Consider the following 14,091-nt stretch of genomic DNA (forward strand, 5'->3'; position numbering starts at 1 on the left):
GAGAATCATGGACGAAAACGGCTTTCCTGGGAAGCTGACTAGACTGATTAAAGCAACGATGAACGGTGTTCAAAACTGCGTAAGGGTTTCGGGTGAACTATCCAGTTCATTCGAATCTCGGCGGGGACTGCGACTTAGTGATAGACACTCATGCCTACTCTTTAACATCGCTGCGGAAGGTGTGAGGCGACGAGCCGGGCTCAACAGCCGAGGAACGTTTTTCACAAAATCCGCTCAATTTGTGTGCTTTGCGAACGACATGGACATTATTGCCAGAACATTTGGAACGGTGGCAGAGCTGTACACCCGCCTGAAACGCGAAGCAGCAAAGGACGGACTGCTTTGCACACCTCGCTCTTTTTCATTGCCCATTCCTTACAGTTTACTTCTCACTTTTCACTGACCACTCCTAACTACTTATAACTCATTGCTCCACACTTCTCAGTTATCACTGCTCAATTGTAACGCTTCACTGCTTACTCCTCATTTCACACTACATACCTTCCACTTCTCTCTTCTCACTCCTCACTTTCACTCACTCCTCAGTCTTCATTGCTCGCTCATCAATACTCACTCTTCATTCCTCACTCCTTCAATGCCTATTCCTTACATTTTACTTCGCATTCTTCACTGGTCGCTCCTTACCCTGCTCACTTCTTACTGCTTCACCCTCGTTACTGTTCTTACTTTTCACTTTAACTACTCACTTTACACTGCTTATTTGTCACCTTTAACTACTTACTCTTAATAATACTCACTTAATAATACTCTAATAATAATAATACTTAATAATACTCACTGCTTAATAATTTGTAATCAATGTTCACTCCTCACATTTCTACTTCACACCCCTCGCTTTACACTCTTTGTTATTCACTGCTCACCTTTCGTCAATCCGAGCTAACTCTTCACTTATCATGCCAAACTTCTTCCTTACCACTGCTCAATTGTCATCATTCCTGACTGCCTAATACTCTGTACTCTACAAAGGTTACTCCTCACAGTTTTCTTAGACTTCTTATGGAACATTCTACATTGCTTATTATCATTTTTCATCATTTGTGGTACAACTTTTTATGCGTATAAACTGAACATATGAGAAAAAAATGAGCATGGGACAGCTTATGATGACCCAACTAAACATGCGGCAAATTAACTTAATGTTGTTTTCATAGAGTTTACGAACAAAGTATACTAACCGTGAAAACAGATCATTTGGCTATAAATACATATATACAGGGCAGTGTACTTTGTCCATTTTGCTAGATCATGACCCAATGGGAACACCTCGTCGTAGTAAGTGCTTCAGTTGCCACTCACATTGTGTAATTGATGGCTACCGCGTGGATCCGTGTTACGGCTCTAGGAAAAGCGCAGGCTCTTGATACCGACTGATGACGGAGACCTTACCCGCGGTAGAAAGAAGCCCGCTGAAGTACGTAGAGAGCCAGCTTTGAGGATCACAGAACAGTAAGCGCTCTGCTCCAAGCAGGATGGTGTGAGCTGAAATCTACGAGAAATATTCTCGACAACCTCGACTTGATTGAAAAAACTTTTTAGCTCGCTATGCAGATTCGGTTCAACCTCGCTTGGCAGGTAAACAGAGATGATTATAGTTTAGTTGTAACTGTTGCTCAACTGTAATTTTGTTAACCTTCTGAAGGGCTAGGAAGATCCACTGATGATCAGAAGCTTAAGGATTACCAGATTCTTGAAAAAAGTAAAGCTGTGATCAAGGACTCTGTGTGCTTGTACTCTGTTAAATGTTCGCCATTTTGAAATCCAAGATGGTGGCTTTCGGTATCTGAAAATTTCTGGAAACCCATACAGTATGATTATTTTCAGAACAGGCTCGACGAATACATGTCGAAAATCGATTATCGGCGCCATTTTTAAATCCATGAATCTGAACTTAAGCTTAAAGAGCACATAAACATTCATTTTTCTGTGCGTGTACTTATACGTGGTACTTCACTTCTCACTTCTATCTATTCACTCCTCAATGCTTCCCATCCCTCGCTCTTTATTTTTACTGCCCATTCCTTTAGCACACTTCTTACTTTTCACTGATCACTCTTATCTACTAACTCCTCACTTTTCACTGCTCACTCATTAATACTCACTATTTATTCCTCACTCCTCATTGCCTATTTTTTACAGTTCACTTCGCACTCTTCACTGGTCGCTCCTTACCCTTCACTGCTCACTTCTCACTGCTTCGCATTTCTTACTGTTCATCAAACACTGCTTACGTTTACTCCTCAATTTACATTATTTATTTGCAATCCCTCATTTCTTACTACTCACTCTGTATTACTCACTCCTCATCCCGAACACACACCTGGCTGTTCACTGCTCAATAATTAGTAATCAATGCTCACTCTTCGGTCCACACATTTCTCGCTACTCTACTAGACCGATACTATTTACGGAGGTGATATGTAGTGAATGATTACAATTTGTGTGGTCCGGAGACCCCAATTGAACTGGTGTATTCATTGAATCTGGCCTCAAAGACCTCGAAGAGTGTCGTCCCTCTGAGATCAGAAGGCGATCTTTCATGAGCAGGGTAATGTGAGTTGAAATCTCCACGAAACAATCTCGGAACCGGGACTTGGTTGAGAAGATTTTATATCTTGCTATGAAGATTAGCAATAGCTACCCATGACAGTTAGGTAAATGCAATCTAAAGTCATCTTGATGGGGCCCAGTAATTGAACACCTACAAATGGTAGGTAGGTGAGTGTCAATGTCTAGGTTTATAAAAGGGATGAACCTAAGAACACAAAGGACTACAAAGTGTCGGAAGTTGACTTCTCGCTTTTCAGCCCGTATCCTTTACCGAGAGAGCGGTTTTGTGATCGAACTTTCTGAAGGACCCCAAATTGGTCATTATATCCAGGGAGCTTCGCTGATAATCAGGCGCCGTCCACAAATTACGTAACGCTCTAGGGGGAGGGGGTGGCGGTATAGCCACGCGTTACAGATTGTGTCCTGGCAACGGACCTGTTAAGTGCCCCAGAAGTCTGGTGGGGTCCACGTCTTCCAAAGAAGTAAATATGGGGGCTCTACTATCGTTTTCCAGATTTTCCCATATCGCCGGGGATTGTCCTTCAGATCTGATGTGGGAAACGTCTGCACTGATGAGGCCACGACTACCGGCGAATTTATCCGTTCCAAGGTGTCGAAGTCGACTCAGCGAATCCGGTTGAGAAAGGACTTCCACTACGCTTGCGTCCAACTGTCAAGGTAGACAGTAATACAGTTTTAGGGACTTACTAGGATATTTTCGTTACCTGACCCAGAGACAGGTATTCCAGGTCGGTTCTAGAGTGAAGTAGAAGGAAAAGTTGCAGACTTCTCTTTAAACTTCTGCAGAAGTTCAAATCGGAGTTCCAAGAAACGTTAACGAGGTCGATTACCGGAACAGGCTTGTTAGCGGCCGTATTAGAGACGGAGATGACAGCTGTTGAGTTTGCGGCGACGGCTGTAGTAGAGCTATCTCAGTATTATTGTCAACTATCCGTGGGGTAGGCCCACATTGACCTTTTGTATGGTGTTAGATCTGGTAGAGCCTTTATGATCTTTGGACAATTTCACAAAAACTGCAACTCTACACAGTCAATATGCGTTATCAAGTACAAATTTCTCTCATGGAGTCCATAGTAGTAACTTCAGTACATGTAGTTGTTGTGGTACGATCATGTTTTCTGCAATATTCCATTATCTTCTTCTATTTCTTCTACTTATACAGGCTGTCGTCCTACCACCCCTGGCAAAATGGCCTTACGAAAGCGGGTTCACCTTCACCACGTGGTTCCGGTTAGACCCGATCAACTCGGTCAACATTGAACGCGAGAAGCCCTATCTGTACTGGTAAGTTAATTCCCATACTACTATTCTTGAACACTACCCTTGAGAACATTTCTAATCCTCACCACAACAGCTTCAAAACGTCCAAGGGCGTCGGCTACACGGCGCACTTCGTCGGCAACTGCCTGGTGCTGACGTCGATGAAGGTCAAAGGCAAGGGCTTCCAGCACTGCGTCAAGTACGAGTTCCAGCCGCGCAAGTGGTACATGATCGCGATCGTGTACATCTACAACCGCTGGACCAAGAGTGAGATCAAGTGCCTGGTGAACGGCCAGCTCGCGTCCAGCACCGAGATGGCCTGGTTCGTGTCGACGAATGATGTGAGTCTCGGTCGGGTTTGAAGGGTGTTTGAATTGGTATTCATGATTGATTTGTACCCTTCGCAGCCTTTCGACAAGTGCTACATCGGCGCGACGCCGGAACTGGACGAGGAGCGGGTATTCTGCGGCCAGATGGCCGCAATCTACCTGTTCAGCGAGGCCCTGACGACGCAGCAAATCTGCGCCATGCACCGGTTAGGTCCCGGCTACAAGGTAAGTCTTGCAATTCCGCCATCTGTTAGCAATCAATCTAACCGTTCCTCCCCTCCCCGACAGTCCCAGTTCCGGTTCGACAACGAGTGCTACCTAAATCTGCCGGACAACCACAAGCGGGTGAGTTTCGACCCGGCCGCGATCGGAGGTGGCGCCGGCGTCCTCGGCGGGTCATCGTCCGCCGTGGTGTCTCCGGGCGCTGCTCTATCGTCCCTCTCGCCGACACCGCCGGCTCCGATCGAGTCCAACATCCATCGGAACTTGGTGGCCAACGCTGCCGCCAAATCGGGCGGTGGCGCCACCGTCGCCGGCACCACTGGCAGCACTGCTGCTGCCTCCGGTGGTGGTGGTGGCGGTTCCGCTGCTGGAGCTGTCGCCGGTTCCAGCGGTTCGGTTGCCACGCTGGGCGGCAGCGGCCTTATGCTAGACGCTTCCGGCGAACCGTTTGATTTTGGCTCTGTAAGCATGCTTTTTGTGTTATTTTATTTCTTTAGTTTACGTTTAGTTTTAAGGTTACGTTCGTTTTAATACTCTGAGTTACACTAACACAATGTGGAGTTGACTCCTGTGCTGTCCCGCGAGCTTCTTGAGGAAAATGAGAAAAACAGGTTGACAAACATTTCTCTTGGCAGTATGTGTGAGATCGCAACGCAAGTATGAGTGTTTGTGAGAGTAATACTTACACACTGAAAGTAAAGTAATGAATCATTTTAATTCTACTTATTGATAGATTCATTCAAGGTTCTGGTACTCACTGTAGTATATAGAAGTATAAATAAATAAGTTTTATTAAAACATCCAACAGCAGATTTGCTTCAGTGTACGGATTGGGACCAACATGAATGAGGGATGACGGATTCTGCCATCATCAGGCGCACGGCTCATAGCGAGGCAGAACGGGGTAACTTTGAGAGAGAATCGTGAAGGGAGGAAAGAGAGCGAGAGAGAAAGACGGCAGCAGCTCGATGTGCTCGGTGAATGAGCGCTGTAGCGTTGTAAGTCAGTGAAGAAACGGATTTTGTGAAGAAGAGATGGTGAAATGTGACGCGTTGTTTTTGGGTATGAATAAAATTGAAATAATTTGAAGAAAGTTGTTGTTTGTTGTTTAAAATTGATTTCGTGTTCCGAATCCTACAATGGCGCATGTCGGTAAGTGAGTTAATATTTCTTTAAGCAATTGTTTTGATTTTTTGGCCGCGTTTGTTGAATGAAATTGGAAATTGTGTTCGGTATATGAGACGACGACTGGCGGCAGTATCTGGGACGGAATTGTATCAAAGATTGTGGTGTGGGTGCTGGTGTTGGTTCGAGTTCAAACGTGTTTTTTTATTATATTGCGTTCCGCTTGTGGCGCATAAAGATGAACTACGATGATTGAGTGAGTCCCGGGTGCGTCACTGCCACATTTCCAATTTCAGTGTGTGTTTTTCTGGCCATGGGGAACCGAAATGCTTTGTGAATAAGAAAGATCAAGTTGGGTTTGCTACTGATGAGAATAGGGTTGTCAAGAACATAACTCAGTGAACGCGAATCGATTTGGATTTAAGTTTAATTTTGATGAGACATAATGTTCTTTTTTATTCAATTAACTGATTGTTAGTCGCAGGAGTCATCTGTAAAAACTTTGAATGAAACCCAACGGTTGTAGATCTTGTTTGAAGCTTGCGAATTCAGTTGTGGAATTCGCTGAAAGTTTTATATTGTTGGGCCGTCACCAAACCGGACGTCGCACATTCAAGTCGCGGCGCGACCCAACTCGCGACGTTTTTGAATCATGTCTAAAGTAGTGCGCTATCATGTCTAAAGTAGTGAAAATCTAAATCCAAGTAAGTTTTGAGATCGAAGATGCCGAAAGAATAAGGAATACTGAATGAAGCAATGGAATATTTTCTGGTTTTAATGCTTTGTTGAAAACATTGAGCTTGAAAACCTCAATCCAACGAAGCTTTCGAGATCGGAGATAGAGAATGAATGAGGAATATTGAATAAAACAATGTAATATTTTCTGGTTTTGATGCTTTGTTGGAAACATTGAGCATGAAATCCTCAATCCAAAAGAGCTTTAAGATCGGAAATGGAGAAAGAATAAGGAATACTGAATAAAACAAAGGAATATTTTCTGGTTTTGATGCTTCATTGGAAACATTGAGCATGAAATCCTCAATCCAACAAAGTTTTGAGATCGAAGATGGAGGAAGAATAAGGAATACTGAATAAAGCAATGGCATATTTTTTGGGTTTGATTCTTTATTGGAAACATTGAGCTTGAAAACCTCAATCCAAGAAAGTTTTGAGATCGGAGATGGAGAATGAATAAGTCTGTGGCAAAGAATACTGGATGAAACACTTGAATATTTTCTGGTTTGATTCTTTATTGGAAACATTGAGCTTGAAAACCTCAATCCAAGAAAGCTTGGAGATCGGAGATGGAGAATGAATGAGGAATATTGAATAAAATAATGGGAAATTTTCTCGTTTTGAGACTAAGAATGTATAAGTTTGTGGCAAGGAGTACTGAATGGAACAATGAAATATTTTCTGGTTTTGATGCTTTATTGGAAACATTGAGCTTGAAAACCTCAATCCAACAAAGTTTTGAGATCGGAGATGGAGGAAGAATAAGGAATACTGAATAAAGCAATGGCATATTTTTTGGGTTTGATTCTTTATTGGGAACATTGAGCTTGAAAAACTCAATCCAAGAATGTTTTGAAATCGGAGATGGAGAATGAATGAGGGATATTGAATGAAATAATGGGAAATTTTCTGGTTTTGAGACTAAGAATGAATAAGTTTGTGACAAGGAATACTGAATGAAACAATGAAATGTTTTCTGGTTTTGATGCTTTATTAGGAACATTGAGCTTGAAAACCTCAATCCAAGAAAGTTTTGAGATCGGTGGTTGAGAATGAATAAGTCTGTGGCAAGGAATAATAGATGAAACACTTGAATATTTTTTGGTTTTGATTCTTTATTGGAAACATTGAGCTTGAAAACCTCAATCCAAGAAAGTTTTTAGATCGAAGATGGAGGAAGAATAAGGAATACTGAATAAAGCAACGGCATATGTTCTAGTTTTGATTCTTTATTGGAAACATTGAGCTTGAAAACCTCAATCCAAGAAAGTTTTGAGATCGGAGATGGAGAATGAATAAGTCTGTGGCAAGGAATACTGGATGGAGCACTTGAATATTTTCTGGTTTGATTCTTTATTGGAAACATTGAGCTTGAAAACCTAAATCCAAGAAGCTTGAAGATCGGAGATGGAGAATGAATGAGGAATAATGAATGAAATAATGGGAAATTTTCTGGTTTTGAGACTGAGAATGAATAAGTCTGTGGCAAGGAATACTGAATGAAACAATGGGATATTTTCTGGTTTTGATGCTTTATTGGAACCGTTGAGCTTGAAAACCTCAATCCAACAAAGTTTTAAGATCGGAGATTGAGAATGAATAAGTCTGTTGCAAAGAATACTGAATGAAACAATGAATATTTTCTGGTTTTGATGCTTTATTGGAAACATTGAGCTTGAAAACCTCAATCCAAGAAAGTTTTGAGATCGGAGATTGAGAATGAATAAGTCTGTGGCAAGGAATACTGAATGAAACAATGGAATATTTTCTGGTTTTGATGCTTTATTGGAACCGTTGAGCTTGAAAACCTCAATCCAACAAAGTTTTAAGATCGGAGATTGAGAATGAATAAATCTGTTGCAAAGAATACTGAATGAAACAATGGATTATTTTCTGGTTTTGATGCTTTATTGGAAACATTGAGCTTGAAAACCTCAATCCAAGAAAGTTTTGAGATCGGAGATGGAGAATGTTTGAATCTGTGGAAAGGAGTACTGGATGAAACACTTGAATATTTTCTGGTTTTCATGCTTTATTGGAAACATTGAGCTTGAAAATCTCAATCCAACGAAGCTTTCGAGATCGGAGATAGAGAATGAATGAGGAATATTGAATAAAACAATGTAATATTTTATGGTTTTGATGCTTTATTGGAAACATTGAGCTTGAAAACCTCAATCCAAGAAAGTTTTGAGATCGGAGTCTGAGAATGAATAAGTCTGTAGCAAGGAATACTGAATGAATCAATGGAATATTTTCTGGTTTTGATGTTTTATTGGAAACATTGAGCTTGAAAACCTCAATCCAAGAAAGCTTTGAGATCGAAAATGGAGAATGAATGACGAATATTGAATGAAACAATGGAATATTTTCTGGTTTTGATGCTCTATTGGAACCGTTGAGCTTGAAAACCTCAATCCAAGAAAGCTTTGAGATCGAAAATGGAGAATGAATGACGAATATTGAATGAAACAATGGAATATTTTCTGGTTTTGATGCTTTATTGGAAAAATTGAGTTTGAAAATCTCAATCCAAGAAAGCTTCGACATCGGAGGTGGAAAATGAATGAGGAATATTAAATGAAACAATGAATATTTTCTGGTTTTGATGCTTTATTGGAAACATTGAGCTTGAAAACCTCAATTCAAGAAAGTTTTGAGATCGGAGACTGAGAATAAATAGGTCTGTGGCAAGGTTTACTGAATGAAACAGTGTAATATTTTATGGTTTTGATGCTTTATTGAAAACATTGAGCTTGAAAACCTCAATCCAAGAAAGCTTCGAGATCGAAGATGGAGAATGTATGAGGAACATTGAATGAAGCAATGGAATATTTTATGGTTTATTGGAAACATTGAGCTTGACAACCTCAATCCAAGAAAGCTTTGAGATCGAAAATGGAGAATGAATGAGGAATATTGAATGAAACAATGGAATATTTTCTGGTTTTGATGCTTTATTGGAAACATTGAGCTTGAAAACCTCAATCCAAGAAAGTTTTGAGATCGGAGATTGAGAATGAATAAGTCTGTGGCAAGGAATACTGAATGAAACAACGGAATATTTTCTGGTTTTGATGCTTTATTGGAAACATTTAGCTTGAAAACCTCAATCCAAGAAAGTTTGACATACAAAAGATATGTCTGAAAGATGACACTGGATATGTCTGAAAGATGGTATAAGATGTGTCTGAAAGATGACACTAGATATGTCTGAAAGATGGCATAAGATGTGTCTGAAAGATGACACTAGATATGTCTGAAAGATGGCATAAGATGTGTCTGAAAGATGACACTAGATATGCCTGAAAGATGGCATAAAATGTGCCTGAAAGATGGCACCAGATATGTCTGAAAGATGGCATAAGATGTGTCTGAAAGATGACACTAGATATGTCTGAAAGATGGCATAAGATGTGTCTGAAAGATGACACTAGATATGCCTGAAAGATGGCATAAGATGTGTCTGAAAGATGACACTAGATATACCTGAAAGATGGCATAAGATGTGCCTGAAAGATGGCATTAGATATGTCTGAAAGATGGCATAAGATGTGTCTGAAAGATGACACTAGATATGCCTGAAAGATGGCATAAGATGTGCCTGAAACATGGCACCAGATATGTCTGAAAGATGGCATAAGATGTGTCTGAAAGATGACACTAGATATGTCTGAAAGATGGCATAAGATGTGTCTGAAAGATGACACTAGATATGCCTGAAAGATGGCATAAGATGTGTCTGAAAGATGACACTAGATATGCCTGAAAGATGGCATAAAATGTGCCTGAAAGATGGCACCAGATATGTCTGAAAGATGGCATAAGATGTGTCTGAAAGATGACACTAGATATGTCTGAAAGATGGCATAAGATGTGTCTGAAAGATGACACTAGATATGCCTGAAAGATGGCATAAGATGTGTCTGAAAGATGTCACTAGATATGTCTGAAAGATGGTATAAGATGTGTCTGAAAGATGACACTAGATATGCCTGAAAGATGGCATAAAATGTGCCTGAAACATGGCACCAGATATGTCTGAAAGATGGCATAAGATGTGTCTGAAAGATGACACTAGATATTTCTGAAAGATGGCATAAGATGTGTCTGAAAGATGACACTAGATATGCCTGAAAGATGGCATAAGATGTGTCTGAAAGATGACACTAGATATGTCTGAAAGATGGCTTAAGATGTGTCTGAAAGATGACACTAGATATGCCTGAAAGATGGCATAAAATGTGCCTGAAAGATGGCACCAGATATGTCTGAAAGATGGCATAAGATGTGTCTGAAAGATGACACTAGATATGTCTGAAAGATGGCATAAGATGTGTCTGAAAGATGACACTAGATATGCCTGAAAGATGGCATAAGATGTGTCTGAAAGATGACACTAGATATGCCTGAAAGATGGCATAAAATGTGCCTGAAAGATGGCATTAGATATGTCTGAAAGATGGCATAAGATGTGTCTGAAAGATGACACTAGATATGCCTGAAAGAGGGCATAAGATGTGCCTGAAACATGGCACCAGATATGTCTGAAAGATGGCATAAGATGTGTCTGAAAGATGACACTAGATATGTCTGAAAGATGGCATAAGATGTGTCTGAAAGATGACACTAGATATGCCTGAAAGATGGCATAAAATGTGCCTGAAAGATGGCACCAGATATGTCTGAAAGATGGCATAAGATGTGTCTGAAAGATGACAATAGATATGTCTGAAAGATGGCATAAGATGTGTCTGAAAGATGACACTAGATATGCCTGAAAGATGGCATAAGATGTGTCTGAAAGATAACACTAGATATGTCCGAAAGATGGCATAAGATGTGTCTTAAGATGACACTAGATATACCTGAAAGATGGCATAAAATGTGCCTGAAAGACGGCACCAGATATGTCTGAAAGATGGCATAAAATGTGTCTGAAAGATGACACTAGATATGCCTGAAAGATGCCATCAGATGTGTCTGAAAGATGACACTAGATATGCCTGAAAGATGGCATAAGATGTGTCTGAAAGATAACACTAGATATGTCCGAAAGATGGCATTAGATGTGTCTTAAGATGACACTAGATATACCTGAAAGATGGCATAAAATGTGCCTGAAAGACGGCACCAGATATGTCTGAAAGATGGCATAAAATGTGTCTGAAAGATGACACTAGATATGCCTGAAAGATGGCATAAAATGTGCCGGAAAGATGGCACCAGATATGTCTGAAAGATGGCATAAGATGTACCTGAAAGATGGCACCAGATATGTCTGAAAGATGACATAAGATGTGTCTGAAAGATGACACTAGATATGTCTGAAAGATGCAATGATATGTGTCTGAAAGATGACACTAGATATGCCCGAAAGATGGCATAAGATGTGTCTAAAAGATGACACAAGATATGCCCAAAATATGGCATAAAATGTGCCTGAAAGATGGCACCAGATTTTGCTGAAAGATAGCATAAAATGTGCCTGAAAGATGACACTAGATATGCCTAAAATATGGCATTAGATGAGCCTGAAAGATGGCACCAGATTTGTCTGAAAGATGGCATAAGATGTGTCTAAAAGATGACACTAGATATGCCCAGTGGTGGAAATTGATCGCGAACGAGTGCTTACGCGCTACAAAAAAAATGCCATCGCATCGCAAACCTTTGCTGTGCGATGGTGTTCGTACGTTTGTGGCTCACGATCGTACGACACGAACGCCAACGAGTGCATCGCATCTTTTGCAAGCGCGATGCTTTTTTATTTTAGAGGTTCGCGGCCGATATTTCTCTAATGAAATCGGATGTTGGTAAACTTTTTCGTCGATATCATTTATTGGTATGGTACCTGACCAGTATAATCAAAAAACACCCAACTAATTACCATTAAGTGTACAAAAAATGGCAACAAACCAAGTGTTCTACATTGTGATCCTTCTGGCGAACCAACTGCGATTCTGCTCGTTCGACATTTGTTTTGTGTTGGTTCGTCGATGCGGGAAATCGTGAACCGTTCTCTCTTTTTGGGTTCGCGAGCGCGTGAGCAAAGATTGTGTTTGATGCGAACCAAAAAACACGTCAAGCGCATGATGCTTTCCACCACTGGATATGCCTATGAAAGATGAAAGATGACAATGGGTATGTCTAAAAGATGACATGAGAAGTGTCTGAAAGATGACACTAGATATGCGTGTGTGTTCAATCAGGTAGCGAACAATAGTGGTTTCTGCTTTCAGTGGTGTTGCGTGTACGTACACGCTGCATAACACGAACACCACCTGAGTTACTGGTTGAAAATAGTAAACAAAGATCAGCTGTTCCCAGCAAAATCAAATGGGCATATTTTCAACCAGTAAATTTGCATTAGTGTTCGTGACACCGCGCTGCGAAACCACTATACTCATTACCGTGTATTGTTTCAGCGTAATTTGTCATTTGTGTAAATTATTTTTAGCGTGTTACACCGATTTGAGTACACTGAAAAAACTGTGTGATTAAAAAAATGAATTTGCAATGATTAATGTCAAAAATATGCAGCTTGATATGCAAATTACTGTGTGTCTTAGATTTCTATTTTGTTATATTAAAAAATAAATTCTGAAAGTGTCTCGATAAATAATGGTAGATCCGGTTTTACTTGGTATGTATATAGCGTTGTCCTTACTCTATACTTAATTATGTTTTTTTCTTTGCAGGTTCTTTTTTATAATTTTATGTTACAGATTCTAACTGTTTTTACTGTTTCAGCAATCGGAGCAATCAGAGTTGAAATTTACTGGCTCACTGTACATGTTTATTTTTTTATTTTTAAATATATAGTATATATGTAGGTTTTTTTCGACAAGGCAGCAGCATAAGATTGAAATAAAAATGTTAGTTTTTAACTGTAAAATAAATTTCAGTTTAGTTTACTCAACTATTCACAGACTTATAAAATAAATCTTAACTATTAATCAATAGACATATTAATTAAGTATGTGACAAATAGTATGCAAATAGATTTTTTTACAATATTTCGACCTTTATTGGAGAGTAGGAGTAGAGGAAGATGTAGTATATAGAAGTATAAATAAATAAGTTTTATTAAAACATCCAACAGCAGATTTGCTTCAGTGTACGGATTGGGACCAACATGAATGAGGGATGACGGATTCTGCCATCATCAGGCGCACGGCTCATAGCGAGGCAGAACGGGGTAACTTTGAGAGAGAATCGTGAAGGGAGGAAAGAGAGCGAGAGAGAAAGACGGCAGCAGCTCGATGTGCTCGGTGAATGAGCGCTGTAGCGTTGTAAGTCAGTGAAGAAACGGATTTTGTGAAGAAGAGATGGTGAAATGTGACGCGTTGTTTTTGGGTATGAATAAAATTGAAATAATTTGAAGAAAGTTGTTGTTTGTTGTTTAAAATTGATTTCGTGTTCCGAATCCTACACTCACCACACCGAAATAGTGGCGCTGGTGGTTTTTGAAATTGTGTGTGTAATGATGGCCGCCAATTTCAACCTTTTTGAAAGCTTGACAAGTCTTTGCAAAACTAATATTTTACTCTTAGTGTGTTTAATTGTGTAAGAATGACAGTGAATGTAGCAAAATGAAATCATGATAAGTCTCCGTATTTTAATTATCGCATGACTTTAGAATTATAATTGTGTATAGTTTTGTTTCGTTACTCTTTTGTTACGATATTAAATGGACTTCCGATAAAGCTCCAATAGAACTTCTGTGAAATGCCACTGGGATTCCCGAGGAATGCCACTGGGATTCCAAGAGGAATGCCAACGGGATTCCAAGAGGAATGCCAATGGAATTCCAGAGGAGTGCCAA

The 14,091-nt window shown here is 40.0% G+C and overlaps 1 protein-coding gene across 21 annotated transcripts in view; it reads left to right on the forward strand.

Annotated features, from left to right (window-relative positions):
• Positions 1 to 14,091, forward strand: part of LOC109397187 (neurobeachin) — a 405,013-nt gene that overhangs the window by 272,473 nt on the left and 118,449 nt on the right. For 16 of the 21 annotated variants that reach the window (XM_029877456.2, XM_029877463.2, XM_062844813.1 and 13 more), the window contains exons 4-7: positions 3,755 to 3,876; positions 3,947 to 4,193; positions 4,260 to 4,406; positions 4,470 to 4,865. In XM_029877456.2, the coding sequence (XP_029733316.1) occupies positions 3,755 to 3,876; positions 3,947 to 4,193; positions 4,260 to 4,406; positions 4,470 to 4,865 (912 nt within the window). The remainder of the gene's footprint in view (positions 1 to 3,754; positions 3,877 to 3,946; positions 4,194 to 4,259; positions 4,407 to 4,469; positions 4,866 to 14,091) is intronic. The other 5 variants (XM_029877465.2, XM_029877466.2, XM_029877467.2 and 2 more) reach the window with 1 other exon arrangement.

The sequence above is a fragment of the Aedes albopictus genome, chromosome 1, assembly GCF_035046485.1.
Source record: "Aedes albopictus strain Foshan chromosome 1, AalbF5, whole genome shotgun sequence".
Taxonomy (NCBI): Eukaryota; Metazoa; Arthropoda; class Insecta; order Diptera; family Culicidae; genus Aedes; species Aedes albopictus.